Source organism: Panthera tigris, chromosome A1 (genome assembly GCF_018350195.1).
Source record: "Panthera tigris isolate Pti1 chromosome A1, P.tigris_Pti1_mat1.1, whole genome shotgun sequence".
NCBI classification, from domain to species: domain Eukaryota; kingdom Metazoa; phylum Chordata; class Mammalia; order Carnivora; family Felidae; genus Panthera; species Panthera tigris.
In genome coordinates this window covers 139,155,995-139,183,764 of record NC_056660.1, presented here as the reverse complement: position 1 = coordinate 139,183,764, position 27,770 = coordinate 139,155,995, and the positions used below count along the sequence as shown (strand labels likewise).

Below are 27,770 nucleotides of genomic sequence, written 5' to 3'. Positions count from 1 at the left end.
TATTTGTAGAAGACATGATACTATATATAAAAACCTTGAAAGGTTCCACTAAAGAGCTACTAGAACTAATAATGAATTCAGTAAGGTTGCAGGATACAAAATCAATGTACATAAATCCACTGCATTTCTATACACTAATTATGAAGCTATGGAAAAAGGAATTAAGAAAACAATCCCATTTACAATGTACTGAAAATAATAAATACCTAAGAATAAACTAAATCAAAGAGGTGAAAGACCTGTACTCTGAAAACTATAAAACACTGGTAAAAGAAATTGAAGACAACACAAAGAAATGGAAAGACATTCCATGTGCATGGATGGGAAGAACAAATATTGTTAAAATGTCTATACTACTCATAGATTAAATGTGATCTCTGTCAAAATACCAACAGCATTTTTCACAGAACTAGAACAATCCTAAAATTTGTATGGAGCCCCAAAAGACCCTGAACAGCCACAGCAATCTTCAAAAAGCAAAGCAAAGCTGGAGATAACACAATTCCAGATTTCAAGTTATACTACAAAGCTGTAGTAATCAAAACAGTATGGTACTGGAACAAAAACAGACACATAGATGAATGGAACAAAATAGAAATCCCAGAAATAAACTCGACAAAGGAGGCAAGACTATGCAGTGGGAAAAAGACAGTCTCTTTAAGAAATTATGTTGAGAAAACTGGACAGCTACATGCAAAAGAATGAAACTGGACCACTTTGTCACAGCATACACAAAAATAAACTCAAAATGGATTAAGGACCTAAATGTGAGACCTGAAACCATAAAAATCCTAGAATAGAGATAGAGAACAAGCAGTAATTTCTCTGTCATTGGCCATAACAATATCTTTCTAGATACGTCTCCTGAGAAAAGGGAAACAAAAGCAAAAATAAACTATTGGGACAACATCAAAATAAAAAGCCTATGCACAGCAAAGGAAACCAACAAAAACAAAAGACAACCTACTGAATAGGAGAAGATATTTGCAAAATGACATATCTGATAAAGGGTTAGTACCCAAAACATATCAAGAACTGATACAACTAAATACCACCCCCCCAATAATACAATTAAAAAATGGGCAGAAGCCACATTTCTCCAAAGAAGGCATCCAGATGGCCAACAGAGACACATGAAAAGATGCTCAACATCATTCATTGTCAGGGAAATACAAATCAAAACTAAATGAGATATAACCTAGGGGTGCCTGGGTGGCTCATTCGGTTGGTCATCCAATTCGACTCAGGTCATGATCTCACAGTCTATGAGTTTGAGCCCCGCATCGGGCTCTGTGCTGACAATTCAGAGCCCTGGAGCCTGCTTCGGATTCTGTATCTCCCTCTCTCTCTGCCCCTTCCCTGTTAATGCTCTGTCTCTCTGTCTCAAAAATAAATAAAACATTAAAAATAAATAAATAAATAAATGAGATATAACCTCATACCTGTCAGAATGGCTAAAATAAAAAACTCAAGAAACAACAAATGTTAGCAAGGGTGTGGAAAAAGGGGAACCCTCTTGCACTGTTGGTGGGAATGCAAACTGGTACAGCCACTGTGGAAACAGTATGGAGGTTCCTCAAAAATTTTAAAATAGAACTACCTATAATCTAGTAATCACACTACTGGGTATTTACCCAAAGAATTTGAAAACACTAATTTGAAGGGACATGTGCACGCTTACGTTTACTGCAGCATTATTTATAATAGCCAAATCATGGGAGCAACCCAACTGTCCATTGATAGATGAATGGATAAAGAAGATGTGGTATATATGTATGCATGTGTACACATATATATATGTATACACACACACACACACACACACACACACACACACAGCAATGGAACATTACTGAGCCATAAAAAAGAATGAAATCTTGCCATTTGCAATGATGCAAATGGATCTAGAGCATATAATGCTAAGCAAATAAGCCAGGCAGAGAAAGACAAATACCATATGATTTCACTCATATATGGAATTTAAGAAGCAAAACAAACAAAGGAGAAAAAAAGAGACAAACAAACAAACAAAAAACCAGACTTGTAACTCTAGAGAACAAACAGATGGTTACCAGAGGGGAGGTGGTTAGGGGGATGGATGAAATAGGTGAACGGGATTAAGAGTACTTATCTTGATGAGCACTGAACAATATATGGAACTGTTGAATTACTACACTGTACACCTGAAGCTAATATAACATATTAACTACATATACTGGGATTTTTAAAAAGTTGATTACAGTCACTAACAGATTATGATAATGCCCTCAGAACTTATAACACATTATTATATACATGTACATAGACTGCTACAGAGGGTTATCTTAAGAAAGTATACATGAGAACATTATTCCAATTACTGTTCATCTACTTTTTGGAATAGAAGTATTTTCAAGTAGACTTAAGGGGGTTGTTCCTGGCACCTAGGTAGAGTTAGTCTAACAGACAACTGGAAATGGAGGGCTGGTGATATTAAATGTAGAAATTTGAATTCATCTGCACCCAACTATTGAAAGTAGGCAAGGGATCATCTTAACATAAAAGAGGAAGATGCTAAAAAGAGACCAGGGTAATGAGTTAAAAATCCTGAGCAGAGGACTATTCAGTGAAGAATACCCAGTTCTCCTCCAACCAATATTTCCAGCTTCCCAATCATTTAAATTTCTCCAGAATATTTTATGTATAAGCAAACAAACATTTTCTCTTAATTTTTTATATAAACTGTAGAATATTAGACACACTGTTCAGCATCTTTTCAATTCATCCTGGTTGAGATTTCCTTATGAATAAATAATTCCCTCATTTTTACATGGCAGCCTAATATTTTAATTTAAAGATGTAAGATCATTGAACCAATTCTCTAGATATTTAAGTTACTTTCTATCTTTTACTATCACAAAAAAACATAATGAATAATCTTGTATACATGTAAAATGACATGTGATTACATGTGTAAAATGAATTCCTACAAAAAGAACTATGGGATCAAAGTACATGTGTATCTGTGATTTTAAGAGCCATTGCCAAAATGCTTCACCCCTGGGGTAGGCAAAATAATAGTCCCCAAAGATGTCCAAATCCTAATCTCTTGGAACCCAGTACATTACATGATAAAGGGTACATTGCAGATATGATTAAGTTAATATAGGGAGAGTATCCTAAATGGTCCAGGTGGGTCCAATGTAATCTCAAGGGTTCCCTTAAGAAGAAAGCAGGAGGGTGAGTCGGATAAAGATGAGATGCTAGGTCTGAAGATGATGAGTCAAAGAATGCAAGCAGCCTCTAGAAGCTTTTGGCAAGGAAATGGATCCTACCCTGGATCTTTAGAAAGCATGCAACCCTGCTAATACCTTAATTTTAGGACTCCTGACCTTCAGAACTGTAAGAGAATAAATTTGTGTTCTTTTAAGCCACTAGATCTGTGGTCATTTGTTATAGGACCAGTAAGAAACCAGTACACTCCCTCCAGAGTTTATAGCTATTTTACTCCCACAGTCTTATCAATAGGGTATCTTTGCCAACCCATTGGTGAAAAGGCTTTCTCAGAGAACCTTCAATCTGTATTTCTTAAACTATAAAGATTGGGAATATTTCCAATGTTTTAACAGGCATCTGTACTTGCTTCTCTGTTGAGTAGCTCTTTCTTCATTTTTTCCTATTGGCTTGCTGGCCCTTTCTCCCACCTCACCTCCCCGACTATGTAGCTTCTTTCTTTTTTTTTTTTTTTTTTTTTAAGTTTTTATTTAAATGCCAGTTAGTTAGCAAACAGTTTAATATTAGTTTCAAGTGTAAAATACAGTGATTCAACACTTCCATACATCTGATGTTCATCACAACATGTGAACTCCTTAATTCCCATCACCTATTTCACCCATACACACACCCACCTCCCTTCTGGTAACTTCAGTTTGTTCTCTATAGTTAAGAGTATTCAGGGGCACCTGGGTGGCTCAGTCAGTTAAGTGATCTACTTGGGTTCAGGTCATGATCTCATCGTTTGTGTGTTTGAGCCCCGCATCAGGCTCTGTGCTAACAGCCTAGAGCCTGCTTCTGATTCTGTGTCTCCCTCTCTCTCCACCCCTCCACCGCTCATGCTCTGTGTCTCAAAACTGAATAAAAATTTTTAAAAAAAATTTAAAGTGTTTCTTGGTTGCCCCTTTTCCCCCTATGCTTGTTTTTGTTTCTTAAATTCCACATACGAGTGAAATCATATGGTATTTGTCTTTCTCTGACTGGCTTAATTTTGCTTAGGATTATACTCTCTAGCTCCATCCATGTTGTTGCAAATAGCAAGATTTCATTCTTTTTTTGTGGCTGCATAATATTCCATTGTGTATATATACCACATCTTCTTTATCCATTCATCTGTTGATGGATCTTTCCATAAATTGTCTACTACAGATAATACTACTATGAACATCTGGGTGCATGTATCCCTCTGAATTAGTATTTTTGTATTCTTTGGTTAAATTCCCAGTAGTGCAATTGCTGGATTGCTTCCAACAGTATGAGGAACTTCCATACTGTTTCCACTTCCAAACTGCATCAGTTTGCATTCCTACCAACAGTATAACAAAGTTCCCCTTTCTCCAAATCCTTGCCAACATGTGTTGTTTCTTGTGTTGCTGACTTTAGCCATTCTGACAGAGGTAGTGTGAGGTAATATCTCATTGTAATTTTGATTTGTATTTCCCTGATGATGAGTGATGTTGAGCATCTTTTCATGTGTCTGTTGGCCATCTGGATTTCCTCTTTGGAAAAATGTCTGTCCATGTGTTCTTTCCATTTTTAACAGGATTATTAATTTTTTGGGTGTTGAATTTTGTAAGTTCTTTATATATTTTGTATACTAACCCTTTATTGGATATGTCATTTGCAAATATCCTTTCCCATTCTGCTGGCCCTTTCCTAACAAATGTTAATATTAGCTAATATTAATATTCTTGGGTAGTAAGTAATATTCTCAATAACAAAAGAGAAAATGGAAGAAAAAATTCATTAAATAGGACAGTACTATCTCAATTTTGGATGCGCCCCCCCCACCACCACTTCTTTTCCTTTGATTGCTTTTATGTAAATCACAGCCTAAAACAGAAATTTTTATCAAACTCATTTATTGAATATGTTGTCTTGTAAAAGTCATTCAGCTTTTCTGATAAAAAATAGTATATGTGAGGGGTGCCCAGCTGGCTCAGTTGGAAGAGTGTGGGACTCTTGATGTTGGGATCATGAATTTGAGCTCCACATTGGGTATAGAGATTACTAAAAATAAATAAGTGAACTTAAATATAATATATGTGAAAAATGAACACAACCTTGTACTAGACCAGTGGTTCTTAAACATTTCAGTGGAATGCTGGTGTTTGGAGGAGAGATAATTGAGGGACTTTTCAATGACATATTTCCCAAAACAATAAACTCCCCTCAGGATTTCATTTGACTGCCAGACAAGATTACAAACCACTTGAACTAGGTCCCCTCTAAGCTCTCTTTCATCAAGCTTACTATTTGATGCTTATGTACATTCACCAATATTTGGAAAGTTTCAGGAGTAATTTCCATGGTGCCTTCTTAAATCTCCCAAATAACTACCCAGTATAATTTTTCTTATCAACAAGGCTAAAAATTAAGATTTAGAATCCTAAAATGCTTGGTTTTCACTGAAGAGAAGCAAAACTAACACTAAAAAAATTAACTGCAGTTAAATTTTTTCCCACTGAGAGAATGGCAAGCAAAGGTAATAAAGCACTGTACTGGGATATTTACTTTAGTAGTGTCAATTACTGAAAAATGTCATTTGGTTTGCAAACAGATTTTTCTGTTTCAGTGATATTTTACTAAAAATTAAAAATCAGTTAAAAAGAACATGAATTATGAACAATTAATAATAACAAAACATTACCTCTCAACGCTCATGCTTTTCCTATCTCCATCCCTTGAAATGAAAAAAAAGAAAAAAAGTTTTCTTTGCATTCTCAAAGAAGGCTCAGTTCCATTTAGTCAACTAAGAGGATTTAATATATCAATTACCATTTAAAAATCTCAGTAATGTTTTTTGTTAAAATTTATACACCATGAGAAACTGAGTTTTTTAAATCTCAAAATAAAACTATCAACAAAGAATATAGATAAGATGCTAATATGATTATGTGTGTAAAGGATCCAGTCTATCTCTATCAAAGAGAATAAATATGAAAATAGGTTGATATTATAAATTGCTTCTGTTAAAAGCCTGAATATCAAAACCATGACTTACAGAAACCAATAGGAGTAAGAAGCATAATCATTTGCAGTTATACAATATATGTAATTAAATATCAATTACCTAGTTTTTGGCCATGTGTATTAACTTCACTCTCTTATAGTTACTTATTACTCATTTTTACTATATATAAACTTCAGTTAGAATTTGGACACAGTAGTAGGATGATTGGGAATCTAATCCATCTAGTTTGGTTGGATTCTAGCTGTCCTGATAGGAGTAATTGAAACCAAAAAGCTGAAATGATATGTAGATTATTCGTTTTTCACATACTGAATGAACCTATTAGGAATAAGGCACTGTTCTAGGCATTGGGCATATAGTTATGACCAAAACAGAGCAAGTTCCTATCCTTAAGAAACATATCTTAGTGGAGGGAGACAAGTAAACAAATACAGAAGTAAATATGGAATATGTTAGCAGTTGAGAATAACTACAGATTAAAAAATAAAGCAGGATAGGGGAATAGAGAATGTACATAGAAGAGAAGGGAGGTTTGATATATTATAAATTACCTATGCGTTTCACTTCAGCATTACCTACATCTTTAAATACCACAGTTTAATATATGCTATGTTATATCAAGAACCATATTATTTTCAAGCACTATGGAAATAAAAAGAGGATAATTCTTAGATTAAAGAAGAGAGTCTTATTTCCCATTACCTTCAAATATTAGACTATGCATAGTAATGTGATTTCCTTCTCTGATCTTTCATTATATCCACTTAAGATCAAAGTCAGCTCACTATGAGCTTAAGAATGAGGAACATGGAGATACTGCACAACCTGCAATGTCTACAAGATTTAGCAGGTTTAATTATTTTATCAAACTTCTTTCATATGTCTCCTCAGTAATCTTCCTGCTTTCCTTTAGTTTAAGAATCAGAATACCAAGGAGTTATTTTGAGGGCAGGCTGACAGGATGATAACAAAATTATAAAAATAGTGCCCATTGTTAATTCCCATTCTTTTTTAAAATTCCTTCTTTTCACCCACTCCCAACCGTGTACGCTTTAGCTCTAAGATACTTCTTTTTAAGACTGAGATCAAAGAGTGGCAGGGAAAAATCCTAGGGCCTCTCCTCTAGCTGTTTCCTCTTCTCCTACATCTTTGTATGGCTGGCCACTTCAGGTCCCTGCCTCTGGGGGGGACATAATCGTTTGCAGTTATACATGTAATTAAATATCAATTACCTAGTTTTTGGCCATGTATATTAACTTTGCTCTCCTATACTTACTACTCATTTTTACTACTCAATAGAACTTCAATTAGATTATGGATCATGCCTCTGGATCATGGCTGCAACCCCCTACTCTTAAGGCCCAAGTCATTTTCCCGTCCCTTACTCTGCCTTACTTTCTTCATTTGTTTATTTGGTTACTTCCTGTTTCCCACACTATTATGTAAACTCCATGAAGGCAGGAGTTTGTCTTGTTTCCTAGTATTCTTCCCAGTGCCTAGAACAGTACCTAACAACGTAATTAGTCAGTACTGAATGAATCTGTCAATTATTTACAAATCTGGAAAAGAAAAGAAATATAGTTGTTAGTTCAGAAAGCCTTTCAAAGAATTAAAGAGATTAAATCAAAGAGATTAATTTAATCACTTTGATTTAATCTCTTTGCTTAAGGGGTAAATTCTGGAATATGAGCCACTTTCCTTCCTCAGCAATCACAACGCCATTGTCGTTATGTTCTAAATGAAAAATAAGACAGGTACAGAAAAGAAAGAACTCATCATGCCTCTTGTCTATCTACCCAATTGCTGTGGCCAACAGCCAAAAAGGGATTCTTTGTTCCTCTTTTCCTTTCCTCCCACCTCCAATCTTTTGACTTTAATTCAAAAATTATATTCTGGAATGAACTAGCCTAAAAAAATTTTTAAACATATTATCCTTAGAGCCTCCATGTCAATGGTTAATATTGCTATTTCAGCAAATGATAAAGAAAAAACAAAATGACTATACACATAGATACCTTGCCAGGAGTGTTGAACCTAGACCCAGGGAAATATGAAGGAAATGATGCCAAGATGTTTCAGAGAAAAGAAGAGAAAGTAATGCCCTCTGTTGGTAGAGTTCTGTACAAGTAATAATTCCAAGGGCCTTTAACATTTTCTCTGTAACTTTTCCTATCCCAGACACCTAGAAAAGAGTCAATATTTATCATTAATAAAGTTTTACATTAAGGCAAGAACAGATATTTAACCTCATTATACCTTTTATAACCAATAAAAGGTACGAATAATGTAACTATCTTCACAAGTCATGCAAGAAAACTGCTTTAATTATTTTTGGGCACATCTAAACAAGTGCTATAAGGAATTAAAATTTTTAAATTTCAGGTAATTTGAAAAAGTATTAAGAAAAGAATTCTATTATAGAAACTTAGAAAATGGAATAAACAAATTAAAAATAAACAGCAAAACTTATGAATCTTTAGTATACTATTATCTGTTGTGACCCACTAAAGCTGTTATGTTCCAAAGTTCTCTGACCCCAGAACTTTTTTTTTAATGGAACATCTACTCATACCTTGAAAACCACACTGGAAAATGCTGCTTTATAGTCACATGTTATATATTCTAAACTATTCAGTGATCATACATTATATTCTTTGAACTGCTTCTTAGCCTTTTGGCTAAGATCAAGTGTAGTACATTATATTCTTTGATTACAGCCTTTGTTCTGAGCATTGAGAGATTTTTATTTAAATCTACTCCTATACATTATGTTGAGCAAGAAAATTAAGCCCCCAGAACATCAAATAGTGTCTAGTGTAATTATTGTTTTTTAAAAAAGCATATATATGCAGAAAAATCTACAAGCTGTAAAAAATAGTAAAACACACCCTTTCTCTTACCCTGAGGGATCATTTTACCATTTTAAAGATAATATTTTTTTTGGTCAAAACAAATTTCTAAATCTCTGAAGTCTCATACCTATTGATCTGGTGGCACCTAGACTTTAGAACTAAAATAGTATATTAAGTTATAGCTGAAAGGACTCTTCCAAGTATTCTTTCTATTTCTGTTCTTCTTAGTAGCAGTACACTTAAAAATCTTTCATCTATTACTTTCTTAAAAATTTTCAGCAAACAAGCTTCTTAAACCTCAGTTTAGGGTTTCATACAAAGATTTCTTCAAGCCCAAACTCAATCATCCATTTTACTTCTTGCTTGTTACCTATACCTCTAGAACTTTTCAGCAAAGAATGATTATTACCATCCTAAATAGTGTCTCTTCCGAGTATATTTATATGAATACATATATGTTTATTTATATAAATAAAATTTATATAAATTCTATATAAAATCTCACCTTTCTAATGGGTAAGTCCTTGATGAAATCCATCACAGCTTCTCTATTGGGGAGAATTTGGTATTGTCCATTTGGTTTATTCTTATCACTGCATACTTTTGCTAACATTGTATTTGGGGCAATGCCTTAAAAGAAGAACACCCTGATGACTCAAAGAAGTTGACATATATGATTTTAAAATATATGATGACAATACTGAAAAAAAATGGTGAGTACAAAACATCTGAAATGATGTGGAATGGTACTTTAAAAATAACATTTGATAACTTCCTATCTCCTCAGGGCTCGATATGATTTTAGGAAAAGGAAATGTAGTAGTTACTGTGACAGCAAAAATAAGGAACATTTAATCTCTCCATGGTATCTTATTTTATTTTTAAAAATTTTTAATGTTTATTTATACTTTTGGGAGAGACAGAGTGACACAGCATGAGCGGGGGAGGGGCAGAGAGCGAGGGACACACAGAATCTAAATCAGGCTCCATACTCTGAGCTGTCAGCACAGTTCAAACTCACTAACTGTGAGATCATGACCTGAGCCGGGGTCAGATGCTTAACTGACTGAACCACCCAGGCACCCCTCTCTCCATGGTATTTTAAAGTCTACAAGTAATTTATGACTTTAAGTAATATTATTAGTTTATGTACCATTTTTAGTAGCAATACAGGGCTGACTTATAGAAAAGATCCAGAATATAACTTAGGATGGATGTTCACTCTTTGAAAAGGTCTTCTGTATAGATTATCCACATAAAAAAAATCAGGGCGCCTGGGTGGCTCAGTCAGTCAAGCATACAACTTTGGCTCAGGTCATGATCTTGCAGTTTGTGGGTTTGAGCCTCACGTTAGGCTTTATGCTGACAATTCAGAGCCTGGAACAAGCTTCGGATTCTGTGTCTCCCTCTCTCTCTGCCCCTCCCCTGCTTATGCTCTGTTTCTCTCTGTCTCTTAAAAATAAGTAAATGCTGTAAGAAATAAAATAAAAAATAAATTTAAAAAAATCAAATATTCTAGGTTGCATTATACTTAAAACAATGATAATAAAATACATGCATTCTTTTCATGTTATACACAAAGCAAATTAATACTTTTCAGGAAGGTGTTTTAAAATCTCTAGGAGTCTCAATGAGTAAGATAACTTAAAATACTCAAATAGAGTCATTAAGTGATTCATTTCTATTTTTATACACATCCTACTAAAATTTGTTACTTATTCTCACACTTTGGCATAGAAAGGAAAGATTAATGTAATCATAATATGGCTTTTATAAGATAATGTTAAGACACAATGATACCCTCATGGGTTACTGACAGTTGTGAAGCTCTTTTTCCCTTCACTAGCTGGCCCTAGATTGCTATGTAGCTAGTTGGGGTTTTTTCTATCTTCTACTTTGTGGTCAGCTGAACTGTAATCCTGGACAGGGCTGAAGTCTTCAAAGGGAAAACCAATAAAGCTAAACCAATTAAAATATTGAATGCTTAAAAAAAGGATAGCTACATTAGATTTATGAAAGTTTTTTCTTTGGGCTCATGGGCCTTTCTGCTGAATTCCAATTTACCTGTAGGTTCACAGTATTCTGAATAGGTAAAGTCATTAGAAATTGAAATCATAAAGGGTAAGTAAAATGTCACTATATACTTCATAACCAGAAACTACTAATATTACACTTATATTAGCCAGTCTGAAATTTTTAACTATGGGGTAGTCATCAAATCCCTTTTAAGTACCTGCACTGGCTGTCAATGTTGTTTTTTGCTCAATTCTGAAACGAATTTCCTTTACGGCTTCCTCGGCTGATGTTCCAAAAACAATCGCATTTTGGAGTATTTGAGGATTATTTTGATCTTCAGAGTTTGCTTGGAAAGGATTTCCTTGGGGGTGCAAATCAGGAGGAATGTCATTAAATAGTGGAGGGATGGATCGCTCCTGCTCACTCACTTTATTCACTTCTTCTCCAGGTTTATCTAAATTATAAACAGGAACAGTAATTATCTTCATAAATACAAAAGTACATACTTCATAAATTAGGTTTCCCTACATTCTTTTTAAAGACAAAGCAAATCTAGTTTAGTTTTGTTTCTCTTTTTTTTTTTTAGTTTTGTTTCTAAGAACCAAGATGACAAATGTTATTTATATTTTGTAACTGTTTAACAAAGAAAATACTGATTCTAAGTTTTTCTTAAAAGGAATATTATCTATTTCCATGATATACACTTTAAGAAGAAACATCCTATGTAAAACTCACTAATTTGTGTACCATACCTAAATTAACTAAAATCTAGAAATGGGCCTAGTCACATTACTTCTTTTTTTTTTTTTTAAAAGCTTTTTTTCTCTTACTCATTAAATTAGAATTTAGGATTGAGGAAAAATGCATTAGCAATCAAGAATAATTATGCTGAGAAATAAAGTTTTTTTAGAGAGAAAAAAACCTTCCATTTTCTTCACGGAAGAAACTTTTCAGACATTAAATACTCTCAATTTCCTTCTTTCAAATGCTGATTTTAATTTTGACTTGCTTACTTATAAAGTACCACTTTTACTAAGGGCACACTTGAAATAAATAGTAATTACTGTTGGAAGTTACGCTTCTTTAAATATACAAATTCTTAAGGTCTGATCAGATTAACTCTGGTCCAAGTTTAAGGGAAAGAAGCCTTTATTATTACCAGTAGGCTATAACCTTGAAAGTAAAATAAAAATAGTAATCTAGTTATTGCCTCATTTTAGTTGCATTTTTCACAATTGGACTGTAAAATATACTCAAATTTATGCCAATATCAAAAATGTCCTCATTAAATCCATTAAAGACTACTTTCAGGGCTTAATGGAAAAGAAATGCAGTTTAAATGTATTTATAAAAATTAAGATTAACAACAGAAATTTCTGATCTCTTCATAATTTTATTACATATAAATGTTTTCTATATTAAGATAAATGCAGAAGCAAAAATTAAATTTCTGGTTTCAAGACACATATAAATGCATATTACTTAAAAAACGAACAACTAGGACTTTTAAGGAAGGTTTTTTAAAGATAATACAAATAGTATGACAAACCACCAGATTAGTTTCAAATTTTAAAGCATCTAATTTGAATTAAGTTACAGAAAGATGTTTTCTAAATCTGAATTCCTAGGAAATCTGAATTCCTAGGCCATATACAAAATAAGTCTTATTTATAAACTTAACATTAGCAGTTATTTATGTGCCTCAGCTGCTTTCATTTTCCAAATTCTATTTTTAAAATGATGAACATTTCAGGCACACCTGGATGGCTCAGTAAGTTAAGCATCTGACTTTGGCTCAGGTCATGATTTCACAGTTCATGAGTTCAAGCCCCACATTGGGCTCTAAACTAACAGCGCAGACCCTGCTTGGGGCTCGCTCTCTCTCTCTCTCTCTCTCTCTCTCTCTCTTTCCCTGTTCCTCTCTCTCTCTCTCTCTCCAAGTGGGTAAATTAACTTAAAAAAAAAAACTTTAAAATAAGTAAATAAATAAATAAATAAATAAAATGTTAAACATTTCATACGGCATTATGACTGTGGCAAAGTTGAAAGGTCCGCTTTTCCCCATCTGTATGCGTAAAAGTCAAGGTAAAGAGAGCTGCAGAAAAACGGCAAACCAGTTCATAAGCCCCTTATACAGAGTTCCTTATGCCATGTTTTGTACCTCATGAGTCCATCACAGTACTCTTAGGTGGGTCACTGATAGAACACCATAATAGGAAGCAAATCATACTGCCTTTAGGTTCATTGTTAGAACAGCTGCTGAATGTTGCAGTCTCCTATTATTCCATCTGTCTAGTTCTCTATTAGGCCTGCCTCTACAACTACTGCTACAGTAGTTTCTTATTAGCTTTTTGAAAAAAAAATCTTTATAATCCCATAACTGAAGTGATCTGAATACAAAACTAAGATTTCTTATAATCTGAAACACTAGGATGAAAGCATCCCATCTGGATGGCAAGTGCTAAAAGTATATGGTATTTCAGTTTCTTGTATTGCCTCACGTTCACCATCCAGATTTATATGGCAGAATAAACATAAAATAATAATTATTGAGGCACCTAGGTGGCTCAGTCGGTTAAGCATCCCACTCTTGATTTCGGCTCAGGTCATGATGTTAGGGTTCTTAAGATCAAGCTCCGTGTTGAGCTCTGCACTGACAGCATGGAGCCTACTTGGGATTCTCTGTTTCCCCCTCTCTGTCTGTCCCCCCACCCTGCACTTGTGCACACATCCATGCATGCAGTCTCTCTCTCAAAATAAATAAATATTTTTTAAAATATTAATTATTTTATTTGCACATAGACAAAGTAGTTAGCAATACTTTTCCAAAGACTGCACCTTTCAGAAAAGAGGCAAACAGCAGAAAAATGTCTTCGACTTCAGAGGAAGATGTATCAGTCACCTGCCATGGCTCCAACTTACTACTGACCACTTCCCATGGCATAATGTGAAATCAGGTATGCTGAAAAGTCCAGCGCACAGGGATTTATATATGAGGGAAAAAAGCTAAAACTATTTAAATAGCTTAAAAATGTGAAATACAAAAAAGTACATAAATAACTATATTAAAAATTCACACGCTCAAAGTGAGTTTGAATGTAGTATAATAAATGAAAAGAACGGTAGTAGAGAATGAAAACATTTACCTTAGTCTCAATGTAATTTTTAAAAATATATTGTGAAAATAATTGTTATAGGAGACCCTCATGGAGATGCTCTGATACAACCTTTGAATGGTTCCCCCACCTTCTCTTGTGAAAAGTAAGGAAATAAATTAAGATATAAAGCAAACATGACATCAGGTTTGTGCTGCTTCCCCCAAACAATAAAGTTATACTACAGAAAATCTTTTGCTCTAAGCCTCTGTGTCCAGGAATCATGCTTATCATTTAATGTTTGTATTAAAGAGAGAGACCTATTCCTTAGAGTTCTAAATAAGATGGTGAAGGTGTGATCTGATGTCCCCATTAAACTTGCTCTAAAGATGTGACCTGTAAACAATATGAGAGAATTTTATGTCACTGAAGAAAACCCACCATTTTTATGCCATCAAAGATCCACCATTGTTGACTCACGGAAAGTTACAACAGGTTTCGCTACCACTGTCTGTCCCCCCCCCCCCCCCCCCCCCCCGAAGAAGTCAATGAGTTGTGCACAGGAAATACAGTTGTGGGTTGTGAACAAACTCTCTGTTTCTACCTTTTCATCCAGGTGAATTTTGCTCAGGGGTCCAGGACAGCTAAGATATCTGAAGTAATCATACCTCTGACAGAGGGCTGAAAGTAGTATGCATAATATCTACATGTTCCTTGACAGGGTTCTGGATAGGCAACAAAGAGACCTTGAAAAAACCCTTAGGGTCATGAAACTTCTATTTCATTGTATACAAAGGAATCAAAATAAGGTCTAAACCAAAGAAGAGAGTTGGGAGTCATGACTTTTGGCAAGGCTGAAAACAGTCATAATCACTGTATAACCAGATTATAGATAATTTGGAAAACAAGAGGGAAAAAACTCACCCAATGTTTTCATATGTTTCATGTCAATTTTTAAAAACTCTATTATCTGTTAACAACTACAACAAAAGACAACCTCCTCAGATTCAATACAACCCAACATTTTCTTAATTAGATCTTGAGAAAAGAACTGCTATGAAATTACTTTGTTTAGGGATTCTGCACAGTCTTTTTTTTGTTTTTATATATATAATTTATTGTCAAATTGGCTAACATACAGTGTACACAATGTGCTCTTGGTTTTGGGGTAGATTCCCATGATTCATTGCTTACATACAACACACAGTGATCATCCCAACAAATGCCCTCCTCAATGTCCCTCACCCATTTTTCCCTTTCCCCCAAACCCCCATCAACCCTCAGTTTGTTCTCCGTATTTAAGACTCTCTTATGGTTTGCCTCTCTTCCTCTCTGTTTGTAACTACTTTTTTTCCCTTCCCTTCCCCCATTGTCTTCTGTTAAGTTTCTCAAGTTCCACATATGAGTGAAAACATATGATATCTGTCTTTCTCTGACTTATTTCACTTAGCATAATACCCTAGGAAACAATCAACAAAACTAAAAGGCAACCGACAGAATGGGAAAAGATATTTGCAAATGACATATCGAATAAAGGGTTAGTATCCAAAATCTATAAAGAACTTACCAAACGCAATACCCAAAAAACAAATAATCCAGTGAAGAAATGAGCAGAAGACATAAATAGACACTTTCCAAAGAAGACATCCAGATGGCCAAGAGACACATGAAAAGATGCTCAACATCACTCATCATAGGGGAAATACAAATCAAAACCATACTGAGATACCACCTCACACCGGTCAGAGTGGACAAAATAAACAACTCAGGAAACAACAGATGGTGGCAAGGATGTGGAGAAACGGGAACCCTCTTGTACTGTTGGTGGGAATGCAAACTAGTGCACACTCTTAAACTCAAGAAATTTAACAATCTCATTTGGTTTAAAAGTGACATTCTATAAATTTAACTTAGAAATTCCACTAGTACATTTTAAGTTTCTGATTTTTCATTTTTAATATTTTTTCATAATAAAGGTTTAACTAGTCCTACCATCTATGCATGCTAATGCATTAACTGGGTTAATTCAAAGGGCTTTTTGTTTCTTTTTTAGTTTGATCATTCTAATTAATTGCTTACCATTTTCTAGAGAGTTCCCTGTTTTGATGAAATACTTCCTTTTGTCCTCAGGCCAATTTTGTCTTTCCTGTAAGTGCTTTGTTATATTCAAGTAGGCTTCATCAAGACTCATGGCCATAAAATTGGGATCATAATCAGCAAGTATTTCCTTAACCTTCAAAAGGAACAAAATGGTTTAAATTCTGCTGCCACAGCAAAACCTGTCATAGAACAGCTGATAAGAAACATTAATATTCTTACTTTGAAATATAGCAAAAATCCTACAATCAATAGCTCATAGATTTAGGGAATAAATAATTTATTGCTAGGGCAAGTTTGTTCAAATTCTCTTTTGCATTAAAATAGATCATGAAGGCAGAAGACCATGAAACAGCTTCATTTGATATAATCTCTATTCAGCCATCTTTATCTAGATATAACAAGTGACTCAAATAAATCTCAGACATCCTTCTGCTGGCACAGAAAGAACAGTTAAGTAACATAATTTTAAATAACTGGTCAAGAGTAGAAGTGGTAACAATAGGACCCTGCTCCCTCTCACCTTTTATGATGGTTTTTGTTCATTTTATTTATTTCTTTATAATTTTTTTTAAGTTTATTTATTTTGAAAGAGACAAGAGAGAGTGAGAGGGGCAGAAAGAGAGAGGGAGAGAGAGAGAATCCTAAGCAGGCTCCATACTGTTAGTACAGAGCCCGATGTAGGGCTCAAACTCATGAACCATGAGATCATAACTTGAGGGAAGATCTAGAGTCAGACACTGATCCACCCAGGGGCCCCAATGGTTTCTGTTCCTTTTAGAAAGCAATAATCTTGGGGCACCTGAGTGGCTCAGTAGGTTAAGCATCTGACTCTTGACCTTGGCGCAGGTCATGACCTCAGGATTCATGAGATGAAGCCCCATGTCGGGCTCTGCACTGACAAACCAGAGACTGCTTGGGATTTTTTCTTTCTCCCTGACTCTCCCCCTCCCCCACTTGCCCTCTTGAGTGTGTGTGCTCTCTCAAAACAATTAAACATTTTAAAAAAATAAAAAGGAATAATCTTACATAAAGGTACTATGATGCTTTAGAAAGTAGTTCTATTTTAATTAATTATAATATGTACATAAAACTCCACTCAAAACATACATTAATGCATGTATCCATTCAGAAAATAAAGCTCAATTATCGTGATTTGGAACAGGAAAGAGGACAACTCTACAGTGAAAGTCTGTGACTATATTAAATTATGAGGAAAAGTCTGGAGCTGCATCTTGAGATAAAAGAAATGAAGAGATCAGAATTTCTGTATGATTCCAGAAATGACTTTTACATAAGACAGTTTTATTATGTGAAACTATGAATTTTACCACTGAAGTATTACCTGAAATTAGAGGAAGTAGTTGCCAAAATAATACATATATTTGAAAAAAGTATTTATTGAATTATGTTATACTTCCATCTAGTATTTAAAATCTGTCTGCTGTATAATGAGAACTTTTTTGAAGTTTTATAAAAAGAAAGCTTTTTAGCTTATTTTAATTATGAACAGCTGTGTCAAAGGTAATTTTAGAAAATGGCGATATAAAACTTGGCCATGCTTTACTCAGAGTACCTTAATTAGCTTTGTTCTTGTAGAAGAAACCAGTTTTATAATGTACTCAAATGGAATCTTTCTAGTGAAAATGAAACTCTGGAAAGTCTGTAGTTGGCAGCCAACTATGATTATTCTGAATGAGAAGTACTCCCTAGAGACACGGAGTACTCACTAACTTCCTTTTCATAGGATACTGCTTCAAGAACAAAAATAGACATGTTCCAGTAAAATTCAAGCACTCTGCCTTCCAGAACAGTTAAAGCTGTTCCATTCTTTTGGATAAAATAAAAATGGCTTTTCCTTAAACTTTTAAACCAAGCCACACATATTAACACCCTTATAGTCAGAGAATTTGTGCTGTAGTTCATTTACACACAAGAACTCACTTGTTATCTGCAAAAAAACTAGCTAGATCCTGCTCAAATTTGAAAGATTTCTTCAATATATGTAAGACTGCAGGAAACTAAAAATAATTTAGGTCTCATCATATCATCTGAAGTTTTAATGAGTTAAATAAAGTAGGACACAAAAAAATCCTTTCTTACAAGGTTTTTGAAGGATTTTCAAACTTACTGAAAGCCTACAATATTTACGGGTAGCATTTCTACCCTTTTACATTAGGAATACAGTAAAAGACATAAGCAGTAACCACCTGTGAACGTGCTTCCCCCTTCACCACCACCTTTTCAGAGAGAGACAAAAAGCACTTGCTGCCACAGACTGTTTTTGAAAGAATGAAAAAAAGAATTTGCTTTTTTATTTGGGGTAGAGCACCTTTTTAATTTCGGTGGGAGTCATTTCTAGAGTACATGAGGTGGAAAACAAATAAGAGGAGCAAATCTAAAGATTCTTCACATGACTAAATGGTAATAAGTACTAGCTCAAAGTTTCTTAAGGGTTTCAATTCAGACAGTCGTCTTTAACACTGTATTGTACTACAGTAGGCTAAAAGTGTTTCATGTAGTATTCTAAAATTTTAATTTATGACTTAAGTTTTAGCACTAGCATGATAGTCCAGTTATCAAAAATAGAGAAAAATAGCAGCTTTTCCTATAAGACAGTTTAGGCAATTTTACTGAATTAAATCTTTATATTTCAAAGACCCTTTTCAAATCAAGATCATTCCGTTTTTTCTTCTATTATCAGTCTCTTGGACATTAAATGCTCATAAGCATCTTCACTAGACTATGAGGCAAGGAAAACAGTTAATCAAAATACAGGAATTTTATTATTGTTTAAAAACATTTGATAAAAAAATTTATTCGCAAAAGAGTTTGAAATTAATAACTTGAGTAGATTATATAAATTATAAATATAAGGTGATTCTAGAAAGATATATTTTGTACATTAAGAAAAAAACAGCTGAAGTTAATGTAGGTTAAAATTAAGGCAATCCAAAGTTTTCTGGGGAAATAAGAGCTTCTAAACAGAAGAAAAAAATATATGGAAAAGCAAATATCTGGGAAATAGAAGGGTGTACTCTGCATACTCAGTTCAGTTTTCTTTTTTTTTTTTTTGTTAATTTTTCTAAATGTTTCTTTGTTTTTGAGACAGAGAGAGACAGAGCATGAGCAGGGGAGGGGCAGAAAGAGAGGGAGACACAGAATGTGAAGCAGGCTCCAGGCTCTGAGCTGTCAGCACAGAACCCGATGTGGGGCTTGAACTCGTCAACTGCGAGATCATGACCTGAGCTGAAGTCAGATGCTTAACCAACTGAGCCACCCAGGCTCCCCTCAGCTCGGTTTTCAATAAATAAGCTGGACAAGTGATAGAGAGGTAAGATTTAAAGGGATAAGCTAAGACCAAATTATGAGGTGCTAAGGCATCTGGACTTGATTCTGTAAGTGAAAAGAAATCAGTCAAAGTCTGTAATAGGAGTTCATCAGACTTACCTCTCTACTCACAGCTTGGTATTTGTCAAAGTTTGGGGGCACTATAGTGAGTTGTGGGCAGAGTCTTTTAGCAATAAATCCTGGCATAGCTGCACGAACACCAAACCTCCTTGCGTAGTAATTCGAGGTAGACTGAAAGAAAACAGACCACATAGGAAAAAATATACAAACCTAAATGGACACTTGATCCATACATTCATAAGAAACACATTACTGATGTGTATTTTCAAGTCAAGGACATTTCTTTTATAGGCCACTGCTTAGAATTGAGCTTTGACTTTATCCTATCATAGTATTATACAATGACCCTCTCTCTCACTGCTGTCTCCATATTTATAACATGATACCAGGAAATAAACAAGACTAATAAAAAGGTTCTCTTATATTTCCAATAACTAAACTTCACTTGCTCTTTTTTTTTTTTTTTTTTTAAGTGCCATGAGGCTAGATGGTTTTAAGTTTATTTTTTTGGAGAAATAACACACACGAGCGAGTGCATGAGCAGGGGAGGGGCAAGGAGAGAGAGAGAGAGACAGAGAGAATTCCAAGCAGGCTCCACACTGTCGGCACAGAGCCCGATGCAGAGCTCGAAGTGGGGCTCGACGCAGGGCTCGATCTCACAATCCAAGAAATCATGACCTGAGCCAAAATCAAGAGTTGGACGCTTAACCGACTGAGCCACCAGGGGTCCCTAAACTTTACTGGTTCTAAGGCATACCTAATATAGTATACAGCAAAGTTTGGATGATGGTGGGTGATGCTACATGGAACTAATAGTTATAAAGTAATGTTATAGAACAAATAGATGTTACATGAAAGTAATAGTATAGAAAGTAATAGTATAGTATACTAGTATAGATTTGAAATTTGCTATACTTGGGGTTTGGGAAATTTTTCATTTACAACAAAAGTCAAAGGTTCTAATATATTGTCAGCCAAATTATATGTCAAAAATATAAGTGAATAAAGCTTAAAAGAACTTTGAAAATTACGTTTTATTTTTTCGGGCTTGAATATCCTTTTTGGTGAAACACTTTTGGTGAAAAAATTATGAAAGTCAGAAGGAGAACATTACTTTTAAATCTTGTGGATGATGATACCACACACAGTACCATTTCCAAAAAAAATTTTATCACAAGTGACATCTTTGAAATCTCAAGTGAAAATTCAAAGGAATGTAAAACAGAATCTACCATATGAAAGGGATTACTTCAGAATAACATCAATTTGCCATTAATGGTTTTCAAATGGCATTTAATAAAAATCTTGATAGTACTCCAAACTATGCTAATCTTTGGTCAGTATTCTGGAACAGCAAATGCAGATAGCACTAGAAAAACAAATCAATATGTTAAATATAAATAAACCTAATGGAATTGATATGAAAGCTAGATCTGTAGTAGAGCTGAAACAAAATTTATAATACAACTGCCTTTAACTTTCAGGTTTGTGGTAGGTAGACTACATGTAAATCACAGCCACAGTATTTTACAGTTCCTCCTATCCAAGGGTGGGCTCCAGTGTCTCATGCCAAGTGACTAGCACTGAGACTTGCTTTGATCAAAAAGATGTGAAAGAGTGACATTATGTGAGTCTTGAAGCCTAGGCATTATGAAGTCTGCAACTTTAGCCTTTGCTTTTTTGGGAAGCCAGCAACTGTGTAAAGATCTTGGGTTAAACTGCTAAATGATGATGATGTACCATATGGACAGAGGAAAGCTCAATGGCTGGAAACCATTCCAGCCACCTTGGCTGAAGGGCCAAGCATGTTAGTGAAGCCATTTTGGATCCTCCAGCCCCTGCTAAATAGCTCTAGACAACCTCAGGTAGAGTGGAGTTATCCCCATTGTACTCTGCTTAAATTAGAGAATCATGAACAAATAAATGGTGTCCACTAAGTACTTGGAGGGGTTTGTTATGCAGCAATAAATAACTGCCATGAGGTCTAACTATGAATCCCAACTTAGAACATTTCAAGGATCTACCCAATTCATCAAAAAAGAATTTTAAAAATTTTTTTTTAATGTTTATTTTTGAGAGAGAGAGAGAGAGAGAGAGAGAGAGAGAGAGAGCGCTAGTGGGGGAGGGGCAGAGAGAGAGAGAGGAAGACACAGAATCTGAAGTAGGCTCCAGGCTCTGAGCTGTCAGCACAGAGCCTGATGCGGGGCTCGGACTCACAGACTGTGAGATCATGACCCAAGCTGAAGTCAGACGCTTAACCGACTGAGCCACCCAGGCGCCCCAAAAAAGAATTCTAACTGTAACAGACTGGAATAATCAAACATGTGCTATCACTACCATTAATTTCTAAATATACTTTTATGAGTTTAATAGAACAATAGCAATTATACTTCAAATCTCATTAGAAGGGAAGTCTATTAGCTGAGCACACAAAAGCAGTAATCTTTGTTTAAATATGGCAAATAATCATTTTGAATTTGGAAATAATAACCCATTTTTAGGAGGACAGAATTTATAGGAAAGAAAATATTTTGCAGATCTAGCAATGGATTTAGCTTTAACATGGCTACAGTATGCGTGCGTGTATGTATATATACACACACATAGATAATTTCACATAGAGTATATGTTCTTAAAAATAAATGCATTTTTTCAAATATAGGCTGATTATTTATAGGAAAAGGAGAGTAGTCTTTCAATAAACACTGTTTTGAAACTTCAATTGTTAGTTGTCTGCATACTTATGGGAGCACAGATAATGAACAAACAGATTATAGTTTTATAATAAAACAGTAACTCAGTAGGAAGCAGATTTATAGCTAAGGCATTTGAAAGAGTTAAAAACAGGGTAGAACTCTCTGTTTCTCTTATAGATATGTTTTTTTATACCAAAATCCATCTACTCCAGGTGTCATTTCTAATTCCCCACACAGTTTTAGCCACATATAGCAATCCTGGCCATCTTTACCTTCTATGGTTAGGGTGGCAATGAGGGAGAGCAACATGGCAATCACAAAAGTTAAGATTCTAAGCCATGGGAAAAACTAATTACAGTCCTATTTTAATGAAGTATGTTACTCTAGAACTCAGGTTGGGAAACCTTTTCTGTAAAAGTCTGGATAGTAATTACTTTAAACTTTGCAGATCATAGGGTCTCTGTTGCAGCTACTCAACTCTGCTCTTTTAGTATTATTATTTTTTAATCTGAGAGAGAGATAGAGAAAGCATGCACATACAAGCAGGCAAGAGGGGCAGAGGAAGAGAATTTTAAGCAGGCTTCATGCTCAGCGTGGAGCCTGGCGTAGGATTCAATCTCACAACTGTGAGATAATGACCTGAGACGAAATTAAGAGTTGGCCACTCAACTGACTGAGACACCCAGGAGCCCCTCAACTCTGCTCTTTCAATGCAACAACAAATGAATGGCACGTGACAGAGTTCCAATAAAATTTTATTTACAAAAAAAAGGACTAGATTTGGCCTGCAAGCCACTGTGTGCAAGCCTGCTTTAGAATAACATTTCCTTTTCTTTCTTCTCCAGTTCTCTTTAACTAGAATAGTTACTTTAAAAAATACAATTTGCAACAGAAAGATACAATGTCACTCTACCATTCACCAGGTTTGTAATTTTGGGGAAGTTTTTAAACACCCCTCTGAGTTAGTTTCCTTGTCTGTCAAATGGAAATAAAAATTTCCTCAAGTGATGTTGAAAGGATTCCATAATTGAGCACATATAAAGCACACAGAAAAACGCCCAGCAAACTGGTAAAGCTTACCAAAGTCTTCCCCTTCCCCCTTCATGAACCAGTAAGCTTTACTTGAATATGTTATGAAATTTCCTTTTTTGTCTTTGATCTTTACCTACTTACCAACATCATCATTGATCCTACAGCAATGGGTTTATCCTTCAGTTCTGGATTGTCCCTCATTTCTACAGCTGCATAGAAAGCATCCATGTCAATGTGCACTATAGTATTGTTCAGATCCCGGCTCTGTTCTAATTCCATTGCAAATCTGTCAACCTTAATTTTTTAAAAAGTTAACATATTTTTAGTCAACATGATATCAAAACACCATCAATCATAACATCAATCTCTCGTTTAGTAGGTATCTATCTCTGTCCATCTATCCATCCATCCTTCCACCCACCCACTGACCCACCTATCTATGTATACATTTTTTTGTTGAAGTTTCTTTTTTATTTATTTAACCTTTTTTTTATTTAATTAATCTCTACACCCAACATAAGGCTCAAACTCACAACCTCAAAGTCAAAAGTCAAAGTCATATGTTCCACCGACTGAGCCAGCCAGGTACCCCTATCTACTTACACTTTATTGTTGTTTATTAAGGCTGATAATTGCTTCTATTTTCATGAAGATAGGGAGTTGATTCTCAAATATCTTACCCTACCAAGTCTTCCATCTCTCACTCACTACAATCACATAATAGGAACTTAATAAATATTTCTTGAATGAATGAAATATTGTAAGTGCTTGTATCAAATGATTCTTCTGCTTTATAAATTTGGACATCAACTAATGGTAAATAAAAGCTTAGGTAAAATAAACAATTCTCACTGACTCATAACATTAACATTTTAAAGTAGCAACAAAGGAAATCTACAACGAAAGATTATATACTTCTTTGGCATATTACCTTTACGCTGAAGAGTACTGTATAAGTGAATGTACAAATCATAATGTAAACATTCACTCTGTAGAACTGTTTTTATAAGTCTAAAATTTGGTAACCGTTAGTCAATACAAATCAAAATTGAAAATTTAAGCTATAATTTATTTTCATGAAATCAATATATATGTCAAATATAATAGCCAAGAAACTTATCTTTAAAGCATTTTTATTTCTCTAGAGAGAAAGAATTGGATTGATAAGAAGAAAGGGAAATGAAAGGAGGTAAAAATAACCAAAGTATGGCAGGCAGTAAGAAAAAGGTTTATGTAACAGACAGACCCATTTCCAAGTGTTCCTTTTTTGTGGCCTCTACTATAGAGGCTGAAGAGAAAAGAAGCTAAATATGCTTCCCAGCTTTCCCCGTAGCCGAGGGTGGTGGTGTGACCATTTTGATCTATGATCACTTTGAATAAGATGGAATACATAAGGAGCAAGGAATAGTGGCTAGCAAATGGGACAAGTTTAATGAATGTAATCTCTTACTAAAGGATCAAAGGATAGCTGCACAGCAAAGGAATAAAAAACTGAGGGGAAAATAGATATAAGCAATAGGGGTAAGCTCTGGAATGAAAGCAATTTCCACCATGTGGAGATCTCTATAGCAGGTTTTCTCAAAAGTGGAAAGTTGCAGGGGTATAATTCAGTATTTCCTCCTCATTAGACTTCAACTCTGCTTCCATTCTGGATAATTTTTTTCATGGTCTTCCTTCTTAGCATTATAGTGACACTAGTTTCCCCACTAGCTGCAGACTAAGACTGCAACTTCTCTTTTAGAAATAATCCCCTGAGGAGCACCTGGTGGCTCAGTTGGTTAAGCGTCCGACTTCGGCTCAGGTCATGATCTCACAGTTCATGATTTCGAGGCCCACATCGGGCTCTGTGCTGACAGCTTGGAGCCTGGAGCCTGGAGCCTGCTTCGGATTCTGCGTCTCCCTCACCCTCTGCCCCTCCCTGGCTTGCACTCTGTCTCTCTCTCTCTCTCAAAATTAGAAATATTAAAAGAAATAATCCCCTGAACCATATTTGTTTCCAGTTGGTTCCAGTGAACCTCTAGAGGGTCTGCTTCTGTTTAGGCTACAACTCACTGAGATGCTCTGTGCCTTTTTCAGGCTGTTCCTCTGTCTAGGATGATCTTCCTCATTCTGTCATAAAGCCTTGAAGGGTCAGCTCAGATACCTCTCTGTGGCTTAATTAGCTCTCTGTCCTCCATGCCACAGAATTTAATGTTCCCTTAGTTGTTTTCCTGCCCCTATGGTGCACTTACTATATTAGATACTAAATTATGAGTTCTATCAAGATAAAGACTTGATTTGCCTTTAAATTCTTTTCTTATAAGAGAGAAAGAGGTGAGACTTATAGGAGAAAATACATAAATTTTACACTGATAAATATATATATATTTTTCTGGTTTAAAAAGAGGAAGTAGAATGTGCAGAAAAATTTTGCAGAAGGCTGATCTCATGCAGTGAGAAACCTAATAAGTGGAACTTTCACATGACTCCAATCTATCATCCAGATTTAAAACAACTATTTTTTCCAGTACTTCGATTTTAAATTAGAGAATAGCATCCTGACATAAAAAAAAAAAAAAAAAAAAAAAAAAAGATGTAGACAAATCATGGAGGCTAATAAAAATAAGGGGGGGTTAAAAACTACTCTATTTCAATCCAGAAAATATACCTATGATAGGAATCGACTGAGAATATGGGAGCAGCATTTGAAGTATCTTAACCCATAAATATTGGGAAGGAAAAAGATAATAAATGGAAAGCAAACCAGGTGGAAAAAAGCTTTCCTTAGCCTCATATGTTAATTTTATGACAGTTCCTTCAGCAATCTATTATCTTTTCTGTGCTTCAAGCAAAAGTACAGTTGGCAAAAGGAAACCTCCCCACTGAGTGACTCACACATTCCGCTTTCCTCTACTCTCATTACTCACCCTTGTCTAAACACTTTTCTCTCTGCAACTACCAAATGCACACCACCCTGCTTTTCTCAAATTTCTTCTAATGAAATCCTCATTCATGTTTTCCATTCTTCTATTTTCCCTTACAAATAACTTCCATGTTCTGATCTGAGCCTCTCACGTGTATGTTATCCCTTTTGCCACAGTTCAAAACTAGTGTGTGTGACCATGGTTAAGAATAAGAGCTTCTTCTGGGTCTTCAGTTACATGATGGGGGCAAGTTAACTCCCCTCATTCTTCCTTTTTTTGAAAAGTGGGACTAAACCAATCCCCAACGATTGGAAGAATTAAAAGAGCTACTCATGTAATGTACTCATCCAGGGATATGGAAAGGGCTTCATGATATTACCTATAATTTTAAAAACAGAAGTGACATTTATTGAGTATATCAAATGTGTCCTATAGCCACGGTGGCTAAGTGTACAGATTAGAATCAACACTTCTATGTTAACTCATTTAGTGATAAAAATAATTCTGAGATGGTAATTATTATTCCCATCTTGTAGATGAGGAAACTAAACTTCAGTAAGAGGAAGTAATCTGCCCTAAGTCATACAGCTGGTAAATGTTAGCACTAGACCTATGAACCAAGTTACTCTAAAGGCTGTGCTCTTTCCATTATTTTATAATGCTTCCCTAAAATGTATCTTAAAAAGTCTTTAATATTGAAATAACTTCAAACCAAACTCAAATAGTGTATTTTATATCAACATTATGCTTTATTTACTTTTTTAAAAAATCCCCTTTTTTGATTACATTCAGGAAACTGTTTCAGAAATATTGTTTTTCATTTTCCTGACTTACTACTACCCTAAATTGGTAAATAAACCCAGGTCCATAAAATCAGTTGTTAAAATGGTCAAAATGCACAGATTTGCTGTGTAGTTTCCATTTAATATAACATGGATGTTTGTCTATTCTTTTTTTTTTTTTTTAAGTTTATTTATTTATTTGAGAGAGAGAAAGAGAGAGGGAGACCGTGAACAGGACAGGGGCAGAAAGAGAAGGAGAGAGAGAGAGAATCCCAAGCAGGCTCCACAATGGCAACATGGAGCCCGATGTGGGGCTCGATCTCACAAACTGTGAGATCATGACCTGAACCAGAATCAAGAGTTGGACACTTAACCAACTGTGCCACCCAGGCACCTCAGATGTTTGTCTATCTAATTTATGAATCCATGTTATAACAAGATGTTTTGGCAGCTACAAAAATGATTGTGCCTTTAAGAAGTCTAAAGAGGGCAGGATGGAGTGGGGAACACTTAGGTTCTGAATAAATACTCCGGCAGACTATAGAGGTTAGTTACCTCAGCTTGACTAACAATAATAGTTCCTACCATCATAGCATCCATACAAAAATCTATTATTTGGAAAATTCATGACACTGGAATAGAAACACATTTCCCATAGAA

At 35.0% G+C, this 27,770-nt stretch overlaps 1 protein-coding gene across 5 annotated transcripts in view; it reads right to left on the bottom strand.

The window, feature by feature from the left end:
• The window catches only part of POLK (DNA polymerase kappa), a 72,988-nt gene that overhangs the window by 8,603 nt on the left and 36,615 nt on the right, over window positions 1-27,770 (bottom strand). For 4 of the 5 annotated variants that reach the window (XM_007079836.3, XM_042988513.1, XM_042988523.1 and 1 more), the window contains exons 4-10: window positions 23,567-23,719; window positions 19,737-19,868; window positions 16,269-16,422; window positions 11,312-11,548; window positions 9,584-9,708; window positions 8,242-8,408; window positions 5,903-5,935 (exon numbers count right to left, since the gene is read on the bottom strand). In XM_007079836.3, coding sequence (XP_007079898.2) covers window positions 5,903-5,935; window positions 8,242-8,408; window positions 9,584-9,708; window positions 11,312-11,548; window positions 16,269-16,422; window positions 19,737-19,868; window positions 23,567-23,719 — 1,001 coding nt within the window. The remainder of the gene's footprint in view (window positions 1-5,902; window positions 5,936-8,241; window positions 8,409-9,583; window positions 9,709-11,311; window positions 11,549-16,268; window positions 16,423-19,736; window positions 19,869-23,566; window positions 23,720-27,770) is intronic. The other variant, XM_007079838.3, reaches the window with a different exon arrangement.